Below are 26,399 nucleotides of genomic sequence, written 5' to 3' on the forward strand. Positions count from 1 at the left end.
CACGGTGATGATGTCTTTATTCCCAGCTCTTTGGAGGCAGAAGCATATGGATCTCTGTGAGTTCAAGGCCAGCTTGGTCTACAGAGAGTTCCAATATAGGAAATAAGGAAGGAAGAATGAACACAGGAACAAACCTGGGACCTTGTTATTATCAGTAGGGGGAAATCAAGTAGTTACAAAGCTGTGCTCTGTCTAGATGTAGGGTGTGGTACAGAGCTGTGGTCTGTGTGAGGGCTCTGGAGGTGGGTGTGCTAGCCTGGCCTCACAAGGCCCTAAATTCAATCCCCAGCGCAGGAAGAAGGAAGAAAGAAAGAAAACATGAGCTCTAATGGGATGACAGTGTAGAAGTGCAAGTCCAGCCAAGTATCAGACCGTTTCCGTTTCCAGGAAGCCAAGCTCACACGGCTCCACCTGGAAACAAATTTGAAAATGTGTTTTTAGTTCACAGCACAGTGTGAATCGCAGCCTTGTCAGTGCTGAGTCAGGGAGGAGACTCCCAGCCAGCAGTCAGGGAAAGTCCTTTCCTTCTTAGATTAGTCTCCATTCCAAACTGCCAGCCCCGCCCTAGACAAGCCCTGTTACTGTGTAGGTGACTGACCTAGTTTCTGAAGCCTTTCCTTTCACTTGCAAACCCTAAGGGCATTCCCAGCCAACGACTCCCCTTCCTCTCCAGCGCTTGCCATCTCCGTATCTCATGTTCTCTGCCTATTCTTTTCTGGATGCCAAAACTCAGTGACCCTTAGTAACATTAATGGGGTCACCTACTCCATTAAAGGGAGCCCCTTCCTCTCAGACTGCAGCGGAGAAGAGGTGAGAAGATAATGCCCTGCCCAGTGCCCCGTCTACCTATACTAGCCGCTCAGTACCTATACTAGCTGCTTAGTATGAGGTATGCTGGACCCTCATTCTATACAGCTCAGGTTGCTCTGCACTAGAGGAGTTGGTACTGCCAGCCCTATAGGACTACATTCCACTTCCTGGGGTGCATATACTGCATCAAGTAGAAACATGCGGCCCTCAGTGTGTTCTGCTACAATCACAGCCACAGATAATTAGCAGGGCCCTGGCCCAGCACAGACATGCCTCAGTCACACGGATTCATAGGGCCAGAAGGCAGAAGGAAGCTGCAGGACTGGACTGACTTCTCAGACTATAGTGTCCCCAGAGTACTGAATCTAGTCTCCTGAGACGCATGGATATGCATGTGTGCACACACTCATTCTTCACATTATTCTCTCAGCTCTTATGCTGTCTTGGAAGAGGTTTGGCACATAGCTTGTTGACCAAGCCCGCTCAGTCAACAGGTTCTCCAGCACAGGAGTGAGGATTGAAAGAAAAAAGGCAATAAGGCAACATTGCAGCATGACCCCAGCCAATTCTGAGGCTGAAGCTAAGGCTGAGGCAGGTTTTATTTTATTTTTCCCAATCTGCTTTTATACCATTTTAATTACATGCAAGTAATAAGGTCAGTTCTAGGTTAAGGAACAAGCAAGACAATAAACACAGTCTAGGAACAAGCAAGGCAATAAACAAAGTCTCGTGATCACTCCTACAATCACTGTTTCTAAGGGCTTAACAGGATGACCAAGAAATCTGAGCCTACTTCCCTGTCCTAGCCCAAAGTCATATTCTTACCCGAAGCCTACTTCTTTGTTCTAGCCTAAAATTACATTCCTACCTGAACTTACTTCCTTGTCATGGCCTAATGTCAGATTCCTGCCTAAAGCCCATTTCCTTGTCCTTGGCCAATGTCAGATTCCTGCCAAGCGCCCCCCAAAGCTCTCCACAGCTTGTAAAACTGGTTCTGCTTTAAACATGGATGCCTAGGATGCAGGAACTGTATTTGCCCGCTGCAGGAACTGTTGACGCTTGACACAGCAGTTGTTCTACTACAGAATCGGTCTTCTCTGGCATTGCTTTGGTGGTCATGGTGGAGATGGTGTGCAGTGGGTTTTATTGCAGTGCTAGCAATGAGAAGCAGGCCTTTCATACAGGCTTGGTGTACACTCTACATCTGCTACTGTTTTTGAATATATATATAATTTTTTAATTTAAAAAATTCCCCTGCTGGCAAAAGGATCAGAAGGTTATGGTCATGCTCAGCCAAAATGAATTTGAGGCAAGCCTGGGCTACATAAGACCCTGTCTCAGAGAGAAAACAAAAGTTCCCTGCCCTGAGGTGCCCATCTGAAGAGCATCTGGTGTGGTCCAAACCAGAGGGCCACTGAGTACAGAAGTCCTCATTTAGTTCCTGCTGGCTTACCAAAGTTAACCTTGAACTGTGCTGTCCTAGTTGGGTAGCTATCCTAATTCAGAAAACCAACCTGTTTTCCTGTAGTCTGTTGATTTTTTTTTCCCCCACAACAGTGTGTATCAGTAGCAGCATCTTGTCTGAAATAAAGCCATTCATTTGGAAAAGTCAGTTGAGAGGTAGTGAGATGGCTCAGCAAGTGAAGGTCTGTGTGTCTGTCTCTAACAAAGGGCTATGCTTTCTCTTTTACTGAACTGCACAGAAAGCATCACACAGGGAAAAGAATGAGGGACACTTTACAGAAATCTTCTACAGAGTGTTACAAGAGATTAGGTCATTGACTCCAAATGACCCCAACTGACCAGATAACAATTATCCTTGTTTATCAGTGGATACCCATAAGTGTGGTGTTCAGCTCTTATGGTGGCTATTCATTTTAGAAGATTGCTTTTGACTTCAGTATTCAGGACAGAGTATACATGCATTGTTCTAAGTCAGGGACATGGAAAAGTACATAATTAAAGACGGTAGCTATGCATTCATTTAGACTGTAAAAGTTGACAGTGCAGTTGATCGTCCTGTTGTTCTCTTAAAAGCAGGAGAAACAAATGGGCTGAGTACACTTAAGGGTTTTTTTGTTTTGTTTTGTTTTTTGGGGTTTTTTTGGTTTGTTTGTTTGGGGGGGGTTGGTTTTTTTTTTTGTTTTGTTTTGTTTTTTTTTTGTTTTTGTTTTTGGTTTTGGTTTTTCAAGACAGGGTTTCTCTGTATAGCCCTGGCTGTCCTGGAACTCACTTTGTAGACCAGGCTGGCCTCGAACTCAGAAATCCTCCTGCTTCTGCCTCCTGAGTGCTGGGATCAAAGGTGTGCGTCACCACACCCGGCATTACACTTAAGTTTTAAGTGACATCAAGGAGTATTATTAACTCTGGATGTTAGGTCCTGACAATGTTCTAATCTCTTAGAATGTGATGTATTTTTATCATAATATGTTGCCTCAGGAATATATTAAGGGTACACTTCTAAAGGCACATACCCTGTTACATGTAACTCTACATACAACTCACATGTATATTACATGTCTCACTAGCATCTTAACTCTCTACTTAGAGCTTTGAGCTTTAGCAGTATAATGCACCAGACATCACCTTACAGGTGTACACTCTGAAGTCCCCTGTATCTGCACAATTGGTTAGATTTAGAACAGCCTGGGCATATGTGAAGGTCAAGCCTTCCTCTTGACTAATCGGCTCTTCTCATATGCAAATTTTGCATCCTTTGCACTTCAGACCTCATTGCTTATCAGATTCTCCTGGTTCACCTTTGTCTTAGTCAGAGTTTCTATTCCTGCACAAACATCATGACCAAGAAGCAAGTTGGGGAGGAAAGAATTTATTTGGCTTACACTTCCCATACTGCTGTTCATCACCAAGGACGTCAGGACTGGAACTCAAGCAGGTCAGGAAGCAGGAGCTGATGCAGAGGCCATGGAGGGATGTTCTTTACTGGCTTGCTTCCCCTGGCTTGCTCAGCCTGCTCTCTTATAGAACCCAAGACTACCAGCCCAGAGATGGCTCCACCCACAAGGGGCCTTTCCCCCTTGATCACTAATTGAGAAAATGCCTTACAGTTGGATCTCATGGAGGCATTTCCTCAACTGAAGCTCCTTTCTCTGAGATAACTCCGGCTGTGTCAAGTTGACACAAAACTAGCCAGTACAACCTTCCTGTCCCGATTTTTTTTTTCACATTTATGTATGTATGTGCATGCTTGTAGTGGTCAGTCATCCTTTACCTCCCAAGCCATTTCACCAGCCCAGAGCCCAAATTTTTATTGGGAGTCAGTGATATAGGCAAGGAATTACTCTCATGCCTGACCTTGCTCCCAAGATATCCAGATGGGATATAATGAAGACTTGTGAGTTCTGTCCAAGAACTGCAAGACCGAACCTTTCTTTGGAATATATAGAGTTTGGATAGCCCAGGCTGGCTGAGCACATCTTTATTGCATAATGATGGTGATCATGAACCATAGGTTACAGTTGCCATGAATTTGATTGGTGACAACCATCAGTGAAGCTGGACCACTAAACCAAAGCGATCAACCCCAAATATCTAAGAAGTAGACTTCAATTAAAAGTGAAATTTCCCTTGAACTCTATAGTCAATATGTGACTTTGATCATAGTTTTCAAGAGCCAGCCAAATCCAGAATAAAGACCAGAAAAGTAGAGGGTGGCACTGGGCAAAGCGAAGGACAGTTACCAGCAAGGATCAGTGTAGGTAGTATTTTTTGTAAAACTAAATGTATTCAGTACCTTAGAGTAAAAGTTCGATTTTAAGTATCCAACAGTATAAAAAGTACAAAACAGATCTGAAGATGTCAAATGTATTAATGCAAAATGCATGACTACATCCTACAGGCAGAGAGTGGAGGGGAAGAATATGGTGGCTGAGGTCTAGTAATAAGCAAGTAAGTACAGATGAGCTATCATAGTATATTCTACCACCAGTACTGCAGCCAAAAAGTACTAAAAACAATCCCATGCCAAAGTAACACAAGAGAATGGTAGTGGTTGGACTCTGCACCACACAAGGAATATGGAGAACCAACCCACTCATCGGACAGTCTGTGCATGTGGTGGATGGTACTAAGTAGACTTTTCACAAAGGTAAGAAACACAGTGTAAAACTATAAACCTATAGGAATCCACAACTGTGTCTCTCCTTGTTGTGTAATACTAACAGACTTTAAAATCCAGTGTAAAATGCTCACCAGTGACAGGAGACTAGGGTAGCCTATACTCCTCCTCTGTGAGGTCTGAAGCGGCACTATTGTTCCTGAACTTTGAGAAGAGACAATCAGTCAACTTCAGTTGGTTCTGCTGAGAAGCCCTCATTAAAACCTAGACCTGAGGAACTCTATTCAGCTATAGAGTTCAGACATCCAACTGCAAAAAGCCAACCCAACCAACCAGCTTAGCTTCAACAAAGGATTCTTTTCTTCTTCATTTATCTGGTTGGTTGTTTGGTTGGTTGGTTAGTTCGGTTTTTCTTTTCTTTTTTTTTTTTTTTTTTCCTTTTGTTTATTTCGAGGCAGGGTTTCTCTGTGTAGTCCTGGCTGTCCCAGAACTCACTCTGTAGACCAGGCTGGCCTTGAACTCAGAAATCCGCCTGCCTCCTAAGTGCTGGGATGAAAGGCATGAGTCACCACTGCCTGGCTGGGCTTTGCTTTTTCTTTTTCTCTTTTTCTCCTTTTCTCCTTTTCTCCTTTTCTCCTTTTCTCCTTTTCTCCTTTTCTCCTTTTCTCCTTTTCTCTTTTTCTCTTTTTCCTTCTTTCTTTCTTTCTTTCTTTCTTTCTTTCTTTCTTTCTTTCTTTCTTCCTTTCTCTCTCTCTCTTTCTTTCTTTAAGATTTATGTATTTATTTATTTTATGTATATGAGTACTCTGTAGCTGTGCTGATGGTTGTGAGCCATCATGTGTTTGCTGGGTTAGAAACCACTCAAACAGAATGTATGAGACCCGGGGGTGTATGGGGCACAGTTGATGCTGCTTGGAACATGTTTCTTAGAGTGCTTGCAGTGTGTGGATAATTGACACTGGTGTTACATGGCTGTCAGAGATTCAGGACCTCTACTCACTCTGGTTGACCCTGCTCCCTCCAGCCTAAAGATTTATTTATTATTATATGTAAGTGCACTGTAGCTGTCTTCTGACACACCAGAAGAGAGCATCAGATCTCATTATGGATGGTTGTGAGCCACCATGTGGTTACTGGAATTTGAACTCAGGACCTTCAGAAGAGCAGTCAGTGCTCTTAACCCCTGAGCCATCTCACCAGTCACCCTGGGTTTTGCTTTTTCAAGACAGGGTTTCTCTGTGTATCTTTGGCTACCCTAGAACTTACTCTGTAGACCAGGATGACCTCCAACTCAGAGAGCTGCCTGCTTCTGCGTCCTGAGTACTGCAATTAAAGGCATGGGCCACCACCATCCAGCTCTCTTCTAGTCAACTTTAAACAGTGGGAGAAAAATAACAAAACCCAAAACCCTAATAAGGTTATGAAAAAGCAAAGAGCTACTCTATAGAAAAACTTTCACGAAGGTCAACTGAGGTAATCTAGAGCTAGAACTGAATCGTGTGGGTTTCAGTGAATCTCTGACAGCCATGTAACACCAGTGTCAATTATCCACACACTGCAAGCACTCTAAGAAACAAGTCCAAGCAGCATCAACTGTGCCACATACACCCCCGGGTCTCACACATTCTGTTTCTAACCACATGCATTCTCGACCGTACGGTGGTGCTTTGGTACTGTTCCTCTTGGACCTTGCCCATCCTCAGTGGAGGGCAATTTAATTCTAAGACAAAGGAAGGAAGGAAGGAAGGAAGGAAGGAAGGAAGGAAGGAAGGAAGGAAGGAAGGACGGACGGACTAGCCTAGGAAGCTTGGGAGTAGGTAAGATACCAGACAAGAGGAAAGCAGACTGAATGTTGGTCTCCACCTAGAGCAAAAAGGTACTCAAGAGGCCCATATTTAGTGGAAAACATAAGAAGCAAGTTGGTTTTTTTTTTTTTTAAACTTGGTGTGATTTGAGTTTTTAAAAAATTCTTAATTACATTTTTTTTTTTTTAATTTACGGGTATAGGTAGAACTCACAGACAACGTGCAGGAATTGCCTCTCTCCTACCATGTGTCTCAGGAACCAAACTCAGGTTGTTAGGCTTGGCAGCAAGTACTTTTATCCACTAAGCCATCTTGTCAGTTCCTGGTCTGGGCTTTTTCAGACAAGGTCTCTTGTTGCAGTCCTGATTGGCCTGGAACTCACTACGTAGAGGAAGCTGGCCTTGAATTTGCATCTGGCCTTGAATTTGCAATGATCTTCTTGCTTCAACCTTGCAAGTGTTGGATCCTAGGCTGTGGCACCACAAGCAGCCAGGAATCCTATCCTTTACCAAAAGTGATTCTACCTCAGGCTAGACTAGGACCTTTGTCCAGTGCTAGCCCAGCCCAGGCAGTGTAAGCACGGCTTCACAGACTAGAGAGAATAAGAAAAAGCCTTTGAGAAGGGAAACCAGGTTCATCGTCTATATTCCAATGAGAACTGAGAACAAGCTGGAGCTTACAAACATGTCCTGAAAGGTGAGATTGCAGCAGGTCTCCTTTTTCCCTTTCATTGTTTTGCTGTTACTGTTTGTTTTGTTTTGTTTGTTTTGAGACAGGGTGTCATTATGTAGCTCTGGATATCCTGGAACTCACTCTGTAGACCAGGCTGGCCTGAAACTCACAGAAATCCACCTGTCTTTGCCCATTCCCCCAGCGCTAGGATTAAAGGTATGTGCCACCACTCTTGGCTAGCAATTTTTCTTTTATCCTTTTATTATTATTATTTTGTTTGTAGTCATAAGATTCAAGCCAAAGAACTGTTAGAGTTCGTCAAAAGACCCTCACTCACAGAGACCACCATCTCTGAAAACCGCATGAGGGTTTTTATTATTCCAACATGTTGGGGACTCCCCTCTCAGCACACAGGCCAGAGGAGAGACATAGAACAAAGAAAGAACACACTTTTTATACCTTTGTAAGGGGCAGATTTGAGCAACAGGGTTCTCATTGGTGTAGCAAGTAGCCCTTTCAGGCATTGGTTAGTATGTATAGTGACTAAGTAATCCTTTGGCCTAGTGACTCACTTTGCTTGCCCCCATGATGGGTTATTATGATTTGGTCAGCAAAGCAGTAGTACATTTTGAACTTATGGGTCAGTCACAGCTATTAACGTCATAGGGAATCCTTGCAAGGTCAGGGCGGTTTGTGGTCTTTCTCAGAATTCAGTGTGGGGCAGAGGCAAGAGAATTGCTAATCTTGTTATGGTTATTTCTCTGAGAACAGCTAATATTGTTTTGGCAGCTTGTAGGCTCAGTCATTTTGACCCCTAAACTTTGTTTTTACATTTGTTTAGTCAGCCAGTTTTCTTATCTGGCTCTGCACTTGGCCTGCTACAGTTTGGGAAGTCCTTCGAAAAGAAGGGGGAAGGTACTGGGTGGTCTTGAATTCATTTTGGATGTTACAGAACCACACACTCTCCCTCTGAGCTACATTCCCATATGAATATATATATTTTATGTGAATATAAAAAATTCTTGTGGAAATCTTTATATCTTTCCATTATTGGGATAAAATTCCATCTTTTAGCCCCTTTGTAGGGCTGGGGATGTAGCTCAGCCCCTTTGTAGGGCTGGGGATGTAGCTCAGCCCCTTTGTAGGGCTGGGGATGTAGCTCTGCCCCTTTGTAGGGCTGGGGATGTAGCTCAGCCCCTTTGTAGGGCTGGGGATGTAGCTCAGCCCCTTTGTAGGGCTGGGGATGTAGCTCAGCCCCTTTGTAGGGCTGGGGATGTAGCTCAGCCCCTTTGTAGGGATGGGGATGTAGCTCTGCCCCTTTGTAGGGCTGGGGATGTAGCTCAGCCCCTTTGTAGGGATGGGGATGTAGCTCGGAGCTGTAGTGAATGCTTAGGCTGCATAAGGTCGTAGTCTCAAAAAAATGAAAATAATTTAAAATGGACATAAAAGTCAACCCTTCAAATGAAAACAGGAGCACAGCAGAGGTAATGGATGTGTTTGTGGCTATCTTAGCTGGGGTTTCTATTCCTGTACAAACATCATGACGGAGGAGTAAGTTGGGAAGGAAAGGGATTATTCAGCTTATACTTACACATTGCTGTTCATCACCAAAGGAAGTCAGGACTGAAACTCAAGCAGGTCAGGAAGTAGGAACTGATGCAGAGGCTATGGAGGGATGTTACTTACTGGCTTAATGCCCTGGCTTGCTCAGCTTGCTTTCTTATAGAGCCCAGGACTACCAGCCCAGGGATGGCACCACCCACAATGGGCCCTCCCTCCCCCCTTGCTCATGAATTGAGAAAATGCCTTACAGCTGGATCTCATGGAGGCATTTCCTTAAGGGAGGCTCCTTTCTCTGTGAGAACTCCAATTTATGTCAAGTTGACACACAAAATCAGCCAGTAAGTACAGTGTCCCTGAGGACAAAGCTAAAAGGACAAATTCTCAGAAAAGATAGACATCTAGACCACGAGGAAGATAAAGGAATCAAATTCTGGAAGCTTGTAGCCCAGGATCGTACAGAGAGCTTGGGGTTTAACTAGCAGAAGCACACACCATGCATCTTTGGATAATGCTGCAGAGGTGGAAAAGAACATAAAACCCAGTCACTTTCTCTTGGCATGTGCTGATGAATGTTATCATTCAAGAAGAATGCCAAGGTCCAGTTCCCTAGGAACCAGAAAAAACCCTGCCTTCTATTCTGTGTAGTTTTGCAACCTTAAGACTTGATATGGCCAGGCATACTCCCAGCACTCGGAAGGCAGAGGAAGGTGGACCTTTCTCTATGGGTTTCAGGCCAGCCTGGTCTATAGAGGGAGTTCCAGGTCAATGATAGGTGTGCATGGAGACCCTGTTTGCTTGGTTTTTGTTTTTATTTTTTTAAGGTGATTTGATGTGATTTCTCTGGTCAAAACTGAAGCCAGATATGCATTCAGTACACATGTTAAGTTTTGGTCTTTTATTCCCTTTTTTTCTTTAGATCCCGAGAGATGACCCAAAAACGTTTAAACCTTGGTCTATACCTATAGCTTAAGCAGCTGTCATTTCCTAAGAGGTAAGATCATTAAATTACAATGACAATGGCTCCAAGAGAGGGAAAAAGAGTTTTCAAACCATGTTCCATGGAACCCTGGATTTATGCAAGCGTTCATTCAAATCGCTGTGCCTCAGCGCTAACAGGTTAATCTGCAGCACTAAAATGTCACAGCTTTGAATGATGATGACGCCAGTCAGAAGATTATAGTCAACACTGAAGTTTTTATTTTAAATAAAATGAAAAATGAGAATGGAGTATATTAAGACATTTTAAACATTCTGTTCTCTGATTTGTGTGAGGTACTTACAACTTAAATGCAAAACTAAAGCCAAATCTGCTGATTTCTGCCTTTCTGGCTAGCTGGTGTTATCCAGAAGGGTGACCTATACTTGGGAGGTTCAGCCACTTCAATTTTGTGCTGTTGCCTTGATACAAAATTCAGAGCACTGAAGGTTTTGAAAAGTGACACTGGAATTCCCTGAATGAAATGTGTTGTCCACTTGGGAGGCAGAGGCAGGTGGATTTCTGAGTTCGAGGCCAGCCTGGTCTACAAAGTGAGTTCCAGGACAGTCAGGGCTACACAGAGAAACCCTGTCTCAAAAAAACAAAAAAGAAAAAAAAAAAGAAATGTGTTGCCATTGTGAAAAAAATTCATAATCTTGGGGCTAAGAAGAGCTCAATGGACAAGATGCTTGCTAAGCAGGGATAAAAATCTGGGTTCAAATCCCCAGCACACCTGTAAAAGTGGTGGCATCTATAATCAGCACCAGCGAGGCCAAAATAGAAAACTCTGGGTTCAGTGAGAGATCCTGTTGGAGGGAAATGAGGTAAAAGGACTGGAAAGAGCACTTACCATTCTTTTTTTGTTTTTGAGACAGGGTTTCATTCTGTATACCTGGGTGGACCAGAACTCAGAGATCTGCCTGCCTCTGCCTCCAGAGTACACCACCACACCCACCTCCTTCATTGCTTACCCAGCTCCTTCATTGCTTATCATGCATTCACGCACACACACACACACACACACAGACACACACACACACACACACACACACACACACACACACACATGCTCTAAAAAATGCCTGATAACATAGAACTATCATCCTAGTACTTGAGAAGTGAGGTGCAAGGATCAGGAGCTAGGCTGCATAGCAAGTTTGAGGACAGCCTGGACTACAATGAGACCTATCTCAAAAAGCAAAAAGCAAAAGGAAGGAAAGAGGTGGGCTTGGGAGGAGAGAGATCTCAGTGGTTAGGGTGTGTGCTGCTCTCCCAGAGTTTAGATGTCTCCAGGGGATCTGAAGCCTCTGGCTTCACAGGCACATACATGTACACTTACACAAACACGTCATTAAAGACAAACTTTGAACTATGTTGTCAACTTTTGTGCGATCTTCAAAGTTGAAACCTCCTCAGATGGCAAGTCAAATGCAGAAGAAAGGAAAAGGGGTTGGAGATGTGGCTCAGTGCCAGGTTAGGCACAGAGAGGAGGGTGTGGGGAGAGGCAGGAAGGGAGAGTGACAAAATGAATAAAGTAAAAATACAACCTCTTGCTGTTCTACCGTTTACAGTTATTTTTATGTCAGGGTTTTTTCTCCCCATGCTGTGAGAGAAAGAAAGAAAGAAAGAAAGAAAGAAAGAAAGAAAGAAAGAAAGAAAGAAAGAAAGAAAGAAAGAAAGAGAAAGAGAGAAAGGAAGGAAGGAAGGAAGGAAGGAAGGAAGGAAGGAAGGAAGGAAGGACTCCAAAAGACAAACAAACTCCGATGTGCATTTCATTCTTGGCATCTTTCACCTATAATTTTAACTCTCTGAACATCTCAAAGGCGCTCTCGGGTTTGCTTCCTAAGCAGAGGTTAGGACTCGACTTGTAGTCCTGGCACGTGCGAGGTGAGCGCAAGATGATCTGGGGCTCAAGACCAGCATTAGCTTATGTTCTGGGCCAGCCTGAGCTGTGTGAGACCCCGTCTCTAAAAATAAACAGAGCTGGCAAGAAGGCTCATGGGTGAGGTGGCACTTGTTCCATGAGATTGATTCCCGGGACATACACGGTAGGAAAGAACAGATTCCGTTAAATTGAACCAACCCCCAAAAGCTGTCCTCTGAGCTCAAAAAAGCATGTCAGGCTAGGAGCCTTTACCTTCTGAGCCATCTCACCAGCCCACCTCCACCCCTCCCCCTCCACCACCTTTTTTTGAGACAGGGTCTCTCTCATATAGCCCAGGTTTGTCTTAAACTCCAGATCCTCTGGTCCCCAAGAATCTTTTAAATTTGAGGGAGTTTTGTACTGTTGGTAACTATTCTCTTTTTTTCCTTCCTCAGATATTTTAGTACCCAAGTGAAAAGCCAGCTTCTTACTCCTGACTGGACTGCATACTGTATTTGTACGCTGCTGGGCGGGAGGGAGGGGTGAGCCTTGTCACAAAATTTAGAATCACTATTCAAATCTAACCACATTAGAGAGATGAGGCATCTTACAAATTGTTTACTTAGGGTCCTCAGCTTAGAGGCCACCAGATAAGCACTGCAATGTTTGAAGCACTTTTAATGATTTGTCTTTGAAAACACTGAGTAAATGTTGCTGCAGATGGAGGGAAAGGAAAGGAGACCTGGTGTGCAGACGCCATTTTTGCCTGAAAGAGCCTGCCAGCAACTATCATGATGCCTTTGACCAGGAGCCACTGAGCCTTAGCAGGGCGAGGTTTCTGCAAGGATTTTTTTCCTTTTTATCCCCCTCACCAGGAATAGGCTGTGGGTCTATGTATGTGTAGTTAACAGAAAAGAAGTGATATTTTCCTTGTGTTAGATGATTGTTCAGCAAGTGAACATCCCTTTGGAATTTGAAGGGGAAAACAGTGTACAATTTTGAATGCATTATCACAAGATGTTTTTGTTTTTATTTGTATGGGGCTTTTTTTGTTTGCTTTTGTTTTGTTTGACTTTTTATGGAAAACATCTGATCTGATATCAGAGCTTCAGAAATACTGGATGGCTCAGTTCCTCATACATTGAAACAAGCAACAGGGAGTAAATGAATCACAGTTGTTTTCAGCTTTGTATTGTGGTTTAAGATACTTAGGAATTAAAATGTAGGTCGGTGATGGAGGATTTGCCCAGAACGTGCTATGCCAGTCCTGAGTTTGAACCCCAGCACAACAAAAATAAAAGTAAAAAATAGTAAATGATAAAATATGCAGGGTCCATGGAAGTCCAAACAGGTTTTAAGAGCTTTCAAAGGAGCAGAAAATTGCATATAAATTGGGTCTATTGACCAGAAAGTGGATGAGAACACTAACATTCTACCAGCCAGGATTCACAAGTCCTAGTGGGCAGACTCCAGAAGTGGGTGAGAAGCTGAGGCTGGGAAGAGAGTGAGGGGGGACTAGTGGGCACAGGGGCCTGGAGAGCAGCCCTCATCACCTGAAGCCACAGACACACTGGCTTGCAGGGACCAGGGTACAGCTGTCCACAAGTCCATCCACTGACTGAGAGGTTCCCTGGCCACAGGAGTCCAGGAGAAGCAAGCATAGGAGAAAGGACTGTGGGCAGAAGGGTCAGAACAGGACAAGTTAAGGTGCACGGGCAGAAGGCAACGAACTTTTCAGGGTGGCTGAGATGAAAAATTAAAATTAATAAAACAAATCTAAACTCTTTGGAAAACAAATTCCTCAGTGTAAAATCTAATGAAAATGTCAGAAATTTGCTTTATCATTTGTATTTTAAATGGTTGTGCACATTGTTTATTTTAAATGGTCATACATATAGTTTTTTTTTTAATTTGGTTTCTTAAGGATGAATGTGATTACTGGAAATATATTTTCTTTGTCATGGATATTTCTAAATACTAAAATGAGTGGGGTTTGCATACAAATGATTCCTGGAAGTTGATGTACTAGAATCTTGATAGTATAAATCTTAATAAAATACTTTTTAAAAAATCATATTTGAATCAAAGTCAGCTTGGTCTACATAGTGAGTTGCAGGCCAGTTAGACCTATAGAGTGAGACTGTGTTTCAAAAAAGAAAACAAAGGCAGGCGGATTTCTGAGTTTGAGTCCAGCCTGGTCTACAGAGTGAGTTCCAGGACAGCCAGGGCTATACAGAGAAACCCTGTCTTGAAAAACCAAAGGAAAAAGAAAAAAAGAAAAAAAAAAAAAAAACCAAGAATTACATTTGAAGTCGTTACATATTTGACACCTGGTCTCTGGATTTATCAGCAGCCTGGGGACACAGGCTAGAGACACAGCCCCACAGGGCAACCTGAAGCATTCTTTTCAAATACATTTTCTTTCAAGTCAAATTCTTTTCAAGGGAAGCTGAGATTCTTGGTTTTGCTGCAGAAAATAACTCAGGATAAGTAATATGAATCAGAGTTTGAGTTTAGTATATATATATATACACACACACACATATGCTTTGTCTTCATGTATTAATGTGTACCATGTGCATGGCTGCTGCCCTTGGGGACCAGAAAAGGGCATTGGATCTGCTGGAACTGAAGTTACAAAGGTTTGTGAATCACCATATGGGTGCTGGGAACTAAACGTGAGCCTTTTTTTTTTTTTTTTTTTTTTTTTTTTTTTGGTTTTTCCAAGACAGGGTTTCTCTGTGTAGCCCTGGCTGTCCTGGACCTCACTCTGTAGACCTCTGCCTCCCGAGTGCTGGGATTAAAGGTGTGTGCCACCACGACCGCCTGGCTAAACCTGAGTCTTCTAAGAGCAACAAGTGCTCTTAACCCCTGAGCAGCCTCTCTAGCCCCTACCTTTTACTCTTTGGGCCATCAAAAATAACTCATCCCAAATGCCTACATAGTCTTGTCAAGATCAGAGTTACCCTTAGGGATGACCAAACATCACAATGTTGGAGAAAGAAAAGTACTGGGCCAGTGAGATGTTTCCGTGGATAGAAGCAACCGCTGCCAAGCCTGAGGAACTGAGTTCTATCCCTGGATCCCCGTGAAATAGAGAACCAACCCACACACATTTTCCTCTGAGCTCACCATGTGTGTGGCACACACCATGCATGCAACGCACACACAACACAAATGAACACGTTTTAAGTACCTAATTTCTGCTACTGTTTCATTTTATTTTATTTTATTTTTAAATTGGGGTCTTACTATGTATCCCTGGCTGTCCTGTAACTCACATTGTAGACCAGGCAGCTAGGACTTGGAGATCCACTGGTCTCTACTTCTCAAGTGCTAGAATTAAAGTCATGCATCACCACAATGTTTACCCTGCTTTAACACTTACTTTTGCTGTTTCCCTTTTCTCTGTTTCAGCAATTTCACTTGTCCCTACCACTGGCAGCAGCTAGATGCCTATGCTAGTATGAAACTGAAATTCTTTTGGGAGAGGGGGTTGACTTTTGGAAAAAAAGTTTTGCTATGTAGCTCAGGCTGGCTAGAACTTGTGACGCTCCTTCATCAGCATTTTGAGTGCTAAGGTTGCAAGCCTATGTCACCACATTCAACTGAAAGGAACTATGGTTCCTTTTGGGAGGGGTGGGGGACAGTCTCTCAAGAAACCCAGACTAGCCTTGAACTTGTTCTGTAGCTGAGAATATAGACTTGTGATCTTCCTGTCTCCACCTCCTGAGTGCTGGTATTACAAATATGAACCAGTACTCTCAGGTTTTATGAGGTGCTAAGGATTGAACCCACCTATTGCATCCTAGGAAAGAACTCTTCCTACTGACCCACCTCTGTAGCCTGGTACTGTAACTCTCAACACTCATCTTGGGCTCTATGGATCTTTCTATTTCTTTGCTCCCCCCCCCCCCAACTCCCACTCCACCAGGGAGCACGGGAGACATTTGCACTCTTGTCTTTCAGGTTTTCTCTGACAAAAGAAAATAGCCTGCTCCCAGCTCCATTCCAGAAGAGCAAAAATTAATACTTGCTCCATCTTACATAATTGGGTAAATAGTAAAAAAGATAGATTTCCAGTTAAGATGCCAAAAACTCGAAAATACTTGGCAGAAATAGCTGGAGACAGAAAATGAAGTTCTCTTCATAACCTGGAAGGTCAAGTCAGACTCTCAGAGTACAAGACAGTAGCTCCCTTCCCTTGCAGGGACATCACACCACAGCTCCTCTGTTCTCTGTCACCTCATCTTTGATGTCAGTTTCTAGCTAGCTGCCCTTGCTCCAAAACATTCTGCACAAAGCTGCCTGGATAGCCTTTCTCACCACTGGGTAAGAGAATCAGCAGGAGAGTGACTTTGTCCAGAGGAGTTATCCTGCCATCTGTGCAGTGATCACCAACATAGCTGGTGATGACTGCCCAAAGGTGAGTCCTTTTCTCTGAAGAGGAGACAAATGGATTCCCCCATGTTCCACCCACAGGCTCCCTCTGGTTAGGCTGTTGAGAAAGGGGCAGAGTCAGCTCAGCCAGAGGCTTTCTGCCTGGAGTTTGGCTCTTGAGCAAGGTGCACAAGGCTAAAGGGCAATGGTTCAGAGGAGACTTCACAGCTCTGCCTGCTGAGACCCTTGCTGCTGCCAGGCTCCTGTGAAATCTCATGACGTCTTCTTCACCAGGCATCCTGTGACCTGCATTTATCCCGCCGCACAGCTGCCTGCTGCTGCCAATGATCATGTGCTGGGGTAACCTAAGCCTTCCTTCTTCCACAGTCCTAGAGGCTGGAGGGCTGAGCCCACACTGTCAGCGGGGTCATGGGTTCCCAGGGAGCCTGTCCAGCCTCTTGAGTGGCTCCTAGTGTTCTTGGCATTCCTTTCTTGAGGTTGCATCACCACTCTCTGTCCCCATCACTATGTGGCCTTCCTAGTGTGTCTGTGTGCTTTGTTCCCTGTTTCTCATAAAAATGGCAGTCATTGGACTTAAGGCCTACCCTTGTCTGGTATGACCTCATCTTGACTATATCTGCAAAGACCTGATTTCTAAATAAGGTCACATTCTAAGATTCCGGGAAGTTATGAGTTGGGGGGGGGGGGGAACCTGCTATGTATAAACCCTGCTGAAGCTAACCAATACAAGGATAATCTTTTTTTTTTAATGTAACAAAGAGTTGGTTCTTTGAGAAAATCAATAAAATAGATAAACCCTTATACAATCAAACTAAAAGATGGAGATAGAATATCCAAATTAACAAAATCAGAAACGTTAAGAGGAATATAACAGACACCAAGAAAATCCAGAGAATCATAAGGACACACTTTAAACACTGATATTCAACCAAACTGGAAAATATAAGAGAAATGTATAATTTTCTCAGTAGGTACCACTTACAAGTTAAATCAAGATAATATAATCACTTAAAATAGACCCATAACCTGTAGTAAAATACAAATAGTCCATGAAAGTCCCCCAACAAAAACAAAGTCCAGTCAGATGGTTTCAGCACAGAATTCTGCCAGCTTTCAGTTTAATATTTTTATTTGACTCCCAGCTATGCAAATGAGTAGGTTTCTGATTCTTGTGCCTTCTCTTGAGGCTGTCTCCTTCTTTTGGTTTGTCTACAAGGACAATCTTAGTTGAAGTGAATCTCTCTTCTTTTGGCCCCATAGCAGTTCTTTTTTTTTTTCTTTCAATTTTTATTATTTAAATGCATTTTATACATTAAACATATTAATAATATTGAGTATTTTGAGAATCAAATAATAATACATAAAAAATTTGTTCAATTTTTATATTCATATATTTCATACCCTAGAAATATCATTATGAATATTTAATACTATCCATAACTGACAGTCCTATATCTAATATTGGATAATAAATTGTTGCATAACAAAAAATATTCTTTGGGAATTAAGCATAGTAAAAGAGCATAAAATATTAAAAATGAATTATTAAGAAATATATTCAGGGGCTGGTGAGATGGCTCAGTGGGTAAGAGCACCCGACTGCTCTTCCGAAGGTCTGAAGTTCAAATCCCAGCAACCACATGGTGGCTCACAACCACCCGTAATGAGATCTGATGTCCTCTTCTGGTGCGTCTGAAGACAGCTACAGTGTACTTACATATAATAAATAAATAAATAAATAAATAAATAAATAAATCTTTAAAAAAAAAGAAATATATTCAAAAGCTCTTATATGATACCACTTGACATAGTGAGAGAGTATTTAAAATGCATTATATATCTGTGTACATTGTCTAACAATCAGTTCACTTAAAAAAGATTATCAGTGTTTCTTAGACAGAAATTACTTTTTTAAAAGATTTAAGCCGGGCAGTGGTGGCACACACCTTTAATCCCAGCACTTGGGAGGCAGAGGCAGGCGGATTTATGAGTTCCAGGTCAACCTGGTCTACAGAGTGAGTTCCAGGACAGCCAGGGCTACACAGAAAAATCCTGTCTCGAAAACCAAACCAAACCAAAAATAATAATAAAAAAAATTTCAAAATAACAAAAACTCTATGAAGTTAAACATTAAGAAAATGCTAATTTAAGCACAGTGAGAAAAATTATCAATATTTCCATGGTATTTGTAGAACATGATTTTAATATTTTCAATTGTTAATATTCAACACTTAGATCCATTTGGTTCATAATGTCTGTTATTGTCTCTGTTTAGTTTCTGTTTCCATGATCTATCCATTGCTGAGTGTGGGATGTTGAAGTCTCCCACTATTATTGTATGGGGTGCGATGTGTGCTTTGAGCTTTAGTAAAGTTTCTTTTATGAGTGTGGGTACCCTTGCATTTGAAGCATAGATGTTCAAAATTGAGAGTTCATCTTGTTAGATTTTTCTTTGAACAGTATGAAGTGTCCTTCCTTATCTTTTTGATAACTTTTGGTTGAAAGTTGATTTTATTCGATATTAGAATGGCCACTCCAGCTTGTTTCTTGGGACCATTTGCTTGGAAAATGATTTTCCATCCTTTTACTCTGAGGTAGTGTCTGTCTTTGTCACTGGGATACATTTCCTGTATGCAGCAAAATGCTGAGTCCTGTTTACATATCCAGTCTTTTAGTCTATATCTTTTTATTGGGGAATTGAGCCCATTGATATTAAGAGATATTAAGGAAAACTGTTTGTTACTTCCTGTTATTTTTGTTGTTGGAGGTGGAATTATGTTTGTGTGGCTATCTTCTTTTGAGTTTGTTGAAAGACTAGTTTCTTGCTTTTTCTGGAGTGCATTTTCCCTCCTTGTGTTGGTGTTTTCCATCTTTTATCCTTTGTAGGGTTGGATTTATGGAAAGATATTGTGTAAATTTGGTTTTGTCATGGAATATCTTGTTTTTTCCATCTATGGTAATTGAGACTTTTGCTGAGTATAGTAGCCTGGGCTGGCATTTGTGTTCTCTTAGGGTCTGTATGACATCTGCCCAGGATCTTCTGGCTTTCATAGTCTCTGATGAGAAGTCTGGTAAAATTCTGATAGGTCTGCCTTTATATATTACTTGACCTTTTTCCCTTACTGCTTTTAACATTCTTTCTTTGTTTTGTGCATTTGGTGTTTTGATTATTATATGACAGGAAGAATTTCTTTTCTGGTCCAGTCTTCTTGGAGTTCTGTAGGCTTCTTGTATGTTCATGGGCATCTCTTTCTGTAGGTTAGGGAAATTTTCTTCTATAATTTTGTTGAAGATATTTACTGGCCCTTTAAGTTGAGAATTTTCACTCTCTTCTATCCTGATTATCCTTAGGTTTCATCTTCTCATTGTGTCCTGGATTTCCTGAATGTTTTGGGTCAGGAGCTTTTTGCTTTTTACATTTTCTTTCTTTTCTCTTTTGAGACAGGGTTTCTCTGTATAGCTCTGGCTGTTCTGGAACTCACTTTGTAGACCAGGCTGGCCTCGAACTCAGAAATCCACCTGCTTCTGCCTCCCGAGGGCTGGGATTAAAGGCATGCATCACCACGCCTGTCTTTTTTTTTTTTTTTTTTTGCATTTTCTTTGACTGTTGTGTCAATGTTTTCTATGGTATCTTCTGCACTTGAGATTCTCTCTTCTATGTCTTGTATTCTGTTGGTGATGCTTGCATCTATGACTCCTGATCTCTTTCCTAGGTTTTCTAACTCCAGGGTTGTCTCCCTTTGTGATTTATTTTTTTCTAGTTCCATTTTTAGATCCTGTATGGTTTTGTTCATTTCCTTTGCCTGTTTGATTGTGTTTTCCTGTAACTCTTTAAGGGATTTTTGTGTTTCCTCTTTAAGGGCTTCTAGCTGTTTACCTGTGCTCTCCTGTATTTCTTTAAGGGAATTATTTATGTCCTTCTTAATGTCCTCTATTATCATCATGAGAAGTGATTTTAGAACTGAATCTTGTTTTTCAGGTGTGATAGTGAATCCAGGACTTGCTATAGTGGGAGAGTTTGGTTCTGATGATGCCAAGTAACCTTGGTTTCTGTTGCTTATGTTCTTATGCTTGCCTCCTGCCATCTGATTGTCTCTAGTGCTACCTGTCTTCGATATAGCTGACTGAAGCCTGTCCTTCCTGTGATCCTGGTTGTGTCAGAATTCCTCGGAGTTCAGCTGTCTCTGTGATCCTGTGACTCTGCGATCCTGTGATCCTGGGTGTGTTAGAGCGCCTGAGAGTGGAGCTTCCTCAGTTCTGAGCACTGCAGATATGTCTCCAAGTCCCAGCCAAACCAGGCAGGTATCCAGGCTCCAGGTCTCTGAGTATGGCAGTTGGTTCTTCCATGTGAACTTTCCCCATGTTCCCACTGAGGCAGGGACTGTATGTGTATTCATTCTTCACCAGCCTGAGACTTCCACCATGTTTGACTAAGGAAGGCCAACTGAAGTAGTCTACTATAACACAAAACACTGACTCCAAGCTAGATACAGAGGCACATGCCTTTAATCCTAGAACTTGGGAGGCAGAGGTAGGAGGATCTCTTTGAATCAGAGGCCAGCTTGTTCTTAGTGACGGCCAGAGCTACATAGAGTGACTCTGTCTTGCCCCAGTACACAGGAAGTGATGGCATGGACAGAGGAAGCAGGTTTCAGGGCATGGAGTGTGGATTGGTTGGAGAGTGCTTGATTAGCATGAACAAAGCCCTGGGTTCACCCCCAGCACCAAGTAAGACAAGATGTGGTGGTGCAAAAATCCCACCAAAAATCCCAGCACTTGGCAGATGGAGGCAGGAGTATAAGGAGTTCAAGGCTATCTTCAGCTATAGAGTGAGGGGAGACCAGCCTGGGCCATTTGAAAAGAAAAAGGGGGATTGGGGAAAGGCAGGAAAAAATGAAGGTCCTGGAGCAGGAGTTCTCAACCACTGACAAACCTCAATCTCCAAAATTATTTACATTATAACTCTTAGCAGTAGCAAAATGACTTTATGATTGGAGGTCACCACAACACAAGGAGCTGTATTAAAGGGTTAAAGCATTGGGAAGGTTGAGAACCACTGTCCTAGAGCATGTCTCTATTCTTTACCAGGAAAGGCAGGAGCAGACCTTCCTAAGGAATTACCAGCGCATTTCCTGAAGACACTTAAATCTGTTTTCTTTTTTTTTTGGGGGGGGGGGAGGAGCTGAGGTCCGAAGCTAAGGCCTTGTGCTTGCTAGGCAAGCACTTTACCACTGAGCTAAATCCCCAACCTCTAAATCAGTTTTAAACGTGTTCGACATTGCTCTTTCTAGGCCTCTCAAACATTCTGAAGCCACGAAGCCCCACTGTTCCTCATGGAACAGAGTACTCTAAATTCTTCATGGAAATTTCATGTTAAGTTGTATTGAATGTATATGCTGAATTATCATACTGTAGCCCATATATGAGCAACTATGTATATTAAAGAGGGAATTATGAGGTAGTGGTGGCCACACCTTTAATCTCAGCACTCAGGAGGCAGAGGCAGGTGGACCTCTGTGAGTTCGAGGCCAGCCTGGTCTACAGAGTTCCAGGACAGCCAGGGCTAATCAGAGAAATCCTGTCTCGAAAAACAAAAACAAAAAAGCAAGCAAAAAGACAGAATGTGACTGGAATTCAGAGTAATGGGCCCAGGAAACTAGTAGCAAATTTTGCTTTAGCACTACTTAGTCACCTTAGACTGAGGCACCAGTGGCTGCTCAGGGAAGACTAACTGTGCCATGTCCTCCAAATGCCTCAGCCTCTGCCCTGCTCAGGTCTTCAAGGCACTGCTCCTCCAAAGAACACAAAGTCCCATAAGATCTGGGAGCCCTCCCAGACATGACTTGTCTTAGGTTTTTGGGGTACTGAGTGTTAAACCCAGGACGTAAGTACATGCTAGGTGAGCACTCTACCAACGGAGGTACATCCCTAGCCCCCCAAAACAGTTTAATATGCTTTCTGAGTCAGACCCCAGGACTCAGCTGTTGCTATACCAGGGTAACCTGGTTTTTAGAGCCCACGGTGGAAAAAGAGAAGCAACTCCTGAAAGTTGTCTTCTGACTTCTATAAGCATGTGGTGGCATGCAAGCACATGGGATCACACGCGCATGCACATGGGCTCGCTCACACATTTTATTTTTATCCAAAATGTTGACTGGGATGTCTTCTGACACCTTCCCAAGCCTTGCTTTTCCTCCTTAGGCTGCAGAAGACACAGGAGCAGCCCCTACACAAGGCTACCTTTTGTAGGTAGGCTGAAGACCATGGGGATTTTATAGAACCCAGGCATTTCTCACCCATGAATGAAGCGGGAAGCAGGGTCCTGTACCTGGCATTTCCCATGTTTCTTCTCTTCTCTTCTGGAGAGGGATGAAGGAGATCCTGTGCAGGAGGCAAGTTCTCGTCATCACCAGCAGAAAGCCACATTTTATTATTATTATTATTAAAATAAGTGGGACTCAGACCAGGAGTGGTAGTACAAGCCTGGAATCCCAGCACACTCGGAGGCTGAAGCAGAGGGTCACTATGAGTTTGAGGCCTGTTTGGGCTACATAATAAGACTCAGTGTAAACTAACAGACCCTCAAATATTTCTGCTCTCTTTCATCAGATAAATTGGCATTGAATTTACTTAATGGGAGTCCATGAGCTTCTTTTAGAACAGTAGTGATCAACTACACTGTAGTTATTTCATTCAGTGACAGCTCTACACACAAGTTGCACTAAAAAGAATATGATATATGTGAAACTAATTCAGAAGAAATTACTTCCTCTCCAGATGTAAGATCTATTGTGAGTCTGATTATTAGGCCAAGTGGTAGCAGTGATAAATGATGTAAGCAACAGCACTGTTACTGTCTTATGTCAGCTTTCTGTTACTGTAACAAATGTCAAGTCATGAAGAAAGGTTTGTTTTGGTGCTAGATTGTGGAGGTTTCTGTTTTGCTGTTTTGAGACAGGGTCTCACTATATATAGCTCTTGCTGTCCTGGAACTCAGTATGTAGAACAAGCTGGCTTCAAAATCACAGAGCTCTGCTTGACTCTGCCTTCTGAGTACTGGTATTAGAGTTGTGTTCTACTACGCGTGGCTAATTGTGACTATTTCCGTCTATAGTTGGTAGAGACAGTGATAAAGCAAAGAATCATGGAATTCCTTTTACGGTCATTGGAGCTGGAGGTGGAGGCTAGGTTTCCCCAGTTTCTAAGCCCCTCAAAAATTATTTCAGTCTATTTAAAATTCTAAATAAAAGTGTACATTTGTTTAAAAGAGTAATTTGGTTGTATTTAGAGAGATGGCTCCGCAGGTAAGAGCACTTGCAGGTCTTTCAGTGGGCCTTGGTTCCGTTCCCAGCACCCATGTGGGCATTCATAACCACCTGTAACTCCAGTCCCAGTGGATCTGATGCGCTCTCCTGGCTTCCGTAAGTAGGCATGGTGCACATATATACACGTAGGCAAACACGTTCATGCATATAAAGATACATTTTTAAAAGAGGGTATTGAGTTTTATTAAAATGTTCAACTTATTAAGCAATGTTTGTCTTTTGTTTTTATCTGATGTCAAATCTTAATAATTATAACTATTAGAATCCTTTATGGCAAGTAAAACAGTGGTATTGAACATAATTTCATTTAAATAAAACTTAAAACCTTGTTGTATTTCAAAGGTTTTTCATTATAAACATCTGTGGAGGTAGACTGAGATGTGGCTGTCGGTAGAGTGCTCATTTAGCATACACTAACTCCTGGGTTCAGTCCCAAGCATGAATGGATAAGATCAAGGATAAGATCTCTCTCTCTCCCTCTCCCTCTCTCTCTCTCTCTCTCTCTCTCTCTCTCTCTCTCTCTCTCTCTCGGGAACAGGTATTATTGTCTAACTCTGACTTGAAACTATGACTGCCTGTGTCTCCTGGGTGCTGGGATTAGAAGCATGCACCATGGGCTGGAGAGATGGCTCAGCAGTTTAAGAGCATTGACTGCACTTCCAGAGGTCCTGAGTTCAATTCCTAGCAACCACATGGTGGCTCACAACCATCTGCAATGGGATATGATGCTCTCTTCTGGTGTGTGTGAAGAAAGCAATAGTGTACTCATATGCATAAACTAACTAAATAAAACTTTAAAAACAAAAAAAAGCGTGCACCGGGCTGGTGAGATGGCTCAGCAGGTAAGAGCACCCGACTGCTCTTCCGAAGGTCTGGAGTTCAAATCCCAGCAACCACATGGTGGCTCACAACCATCTGTAACGAGATCTGACTCCTTCTTCTGGAGTGTCTGAAGACAGCTACAGTGTACTTACATATAATAAATAATAAATAAATCTTAAAAAATGTTTAAAAAAAAAAAGCGTGCACCACGGCTGGAGCTTGAGTGTATGGCTTGTATGGCTAGTTACCTTGCTCCACAGACCCTTCCTTCATTTCCCATGTGCTGATTACAGGTGGGCTGCCATAAACACTTAGCTTTTATGTGGTATTTGAGAATTAGAACTTGAGTCCTCATACTGTGTTGCAAACATTTTACATAGAGTCATCTCCCAAGCCGAGTTTTAAGGTCCTGACTCCTTATTGGATGTGATAAAGCCACCAATGGTATAAGAAGGTGGAAAGCAGTGTTCCTGTGGTTTTTCATGAAAACCCAGGAACTCAGACACTGATGAGAAGGGCCTGAGTTACATTTAGAAAGATCACCCTGGAAATGTAAAGAAAGACACAGTGCAACAAGGAAGGCTCATTTAGTCACGGGAACAGAAATCCCAATTAACTGGGCTTGGTGACTGATGTCTCTAATGCCAGTACCTGGAAAGCTGATACAGGAGGATTGCCAGGTCAAGGCCAGCCTGGGCTACTTAGCAAGACCCTGTCTCAAAAATACAAAGGCAGGGTGTAAATCAGGACTGTACTGGAGAGGAGACCGAATTGGGAAATGTGGCCAATGCGGAGGGAAGCTTTATGAGTAACGGGTTTGGCTATTCACCGTTTTTTGTGTCTCTAGCTCAGCTCAGTGTGTGACCTGGCAGTTTATTATATTGGTGGACCAGGCCGCTGGGGGGCCGTTCACTGGCAAGTTAACTGACCTATATGCCTTCTTTTCCCAACAAGACTAACAAGTGTCAAAGTCATAGGGCAGTTTCAAGGACTCAACGCAGTTAAGTGCTTAGGAGAATGTCTGCTACACACATACTACACAAACATGGCTTTTTAATTAGTGAAATACTGTACCCTTAACACATCAGAAACAAACATAACGTGGGGGACGTGGTAGTCTATCATGCAGAGTATGAAATAAGACTTCCAAGAGAAATGCCAACGGACTCAGGGTTAGAGGATAAAGGTAGGGGAACTTAGAGCCCTGATTCCCATCATTTCCCACTATGCTCCACGGCCTGGCCTTCCTAGGTCCCACCAAAGTTCAGTCCTATGGGCCACCAGTACCTCCAAGAAGTTAGGCTGTTGCTGCTAGGCTATTTTCCCACCGCTGCTCCTTCAGCGCTCCGACCTACCAACTTGAACGGAAAAGAATTGACAGCCAAGATCCAACAAACAGCGGCTTAAAGCCTTAGAGGCAAATCCGAAACTCCAAATACAGTATATGTTAAATGCCAGTGAACAGAAGTGCCTTCCATGTACGAGTAAGAAAGATTAAAGGTTTGAGTACAGGGACGGTGGATGTCAGAAATACCCCTGGCTCTCCTAGAATTCACTCTGTAGACCAGGCTGGCCTCGATCTGGAACACGCGAGAGAGAGAGAGAGAGAGAGAGAGAGAGAGAGAGAGAGAGCGAGAGCGAGAGCGAGAAGTTGGTACATGGAAAGGGATTTTAAGGACAAATCCCGGTGTTTGGGGGATGGCGGATGAAAAGGGCACAAACCGGATGCGGGCAGTTTTATCTGTTGTCCCGGAGAATACACCTTCTGAAGGTCCTTATCTCGGGAGACTTTGTGATAAAGGCACATTCTTGAGTCCTGCACCAGAAGCAATTATAAACCCTGCGGGTGGGGGCCTCGCAATCTGGTTTTAACAAATTCCCAGTCCACCGCAGTCAGGGGACGAGCACCCCTTGCAAGGCGTGGTGACAGGCCGAGGTCAGACTTGCCCTCAGCACACCGCATCGCAGAGCAGGGAGGCCGGGCTGCAGTCCTCACCCAGGCAGAACCCTACAGACGCCCCGGCCTCTGCGCCCGCCGCCCAGCATTCCCCCTACCCCCGGGCTCCAGCTTCCGGAGGAGGGG

The 26,399-nt window shown here is 43.0% G+C and overlaps 1 protein-coding gene, 1 long non-coding RNA gene and 1 pseudogene across 2 annotated transcripts in view; 1 reads left to right on the forward strand and 2 right to left on the reverse strand.

Annotated features, from left to right (window-relative positions):
- Aox2 (aldehyde oxidase 2) overlaps positions 1-12,847 on the forward strand; it is a 100,939-nt gene extending 88,092 nt beyond the window's left edge. The window contains exons 35-36 of the mRNA NM_001008419.2: positions 9,845-9,919; positions 12,224-12,847. Of these exons, the coding sequence (NP_001008419.1) occupies positions 9,845-9,898 (54 nt within the window). The 3' untranslated portion in view covers positions 9,899-9,919; positions 12,224-12,847. The remainder of the gene's footprint in view (positions 1-9,844; positions 9,920-12,223) is intronic.
- On the reverse strand, positions 1-26,126 carry Gm39644. The gene is made up of 3 exons (XR_003947828.1): positions 26,039-26,126; positions 22,466-22,550; positions 1-411 (listed from the first exon to the last, which is right to left on the reverse strand). It is a non-coding gene; the product is annotated as a predicted gene, 39644 (long non-coding RNA).
- Positions 22,350-22,573, reverse strand: Gm6860 (predicted gene 6860; annotated as a pseudogene).
- Positions 26,127-26,399: the final 273 nt, after the last annotated feature.

Source organism: Mus musculus, chromosome 1 (genome assembly GCF_000001635.26).
Source record: "Mus musculus strain C57BL/6J chromosome 1, GRCm38.p6 C57BL/6J".
In the NCBI taxonomy this organism is placed as follows: Eukaryota; Metazoa; Chordata; class Mammalia; order Rodentia; family Muridae; genus Mus; species Mus musculus.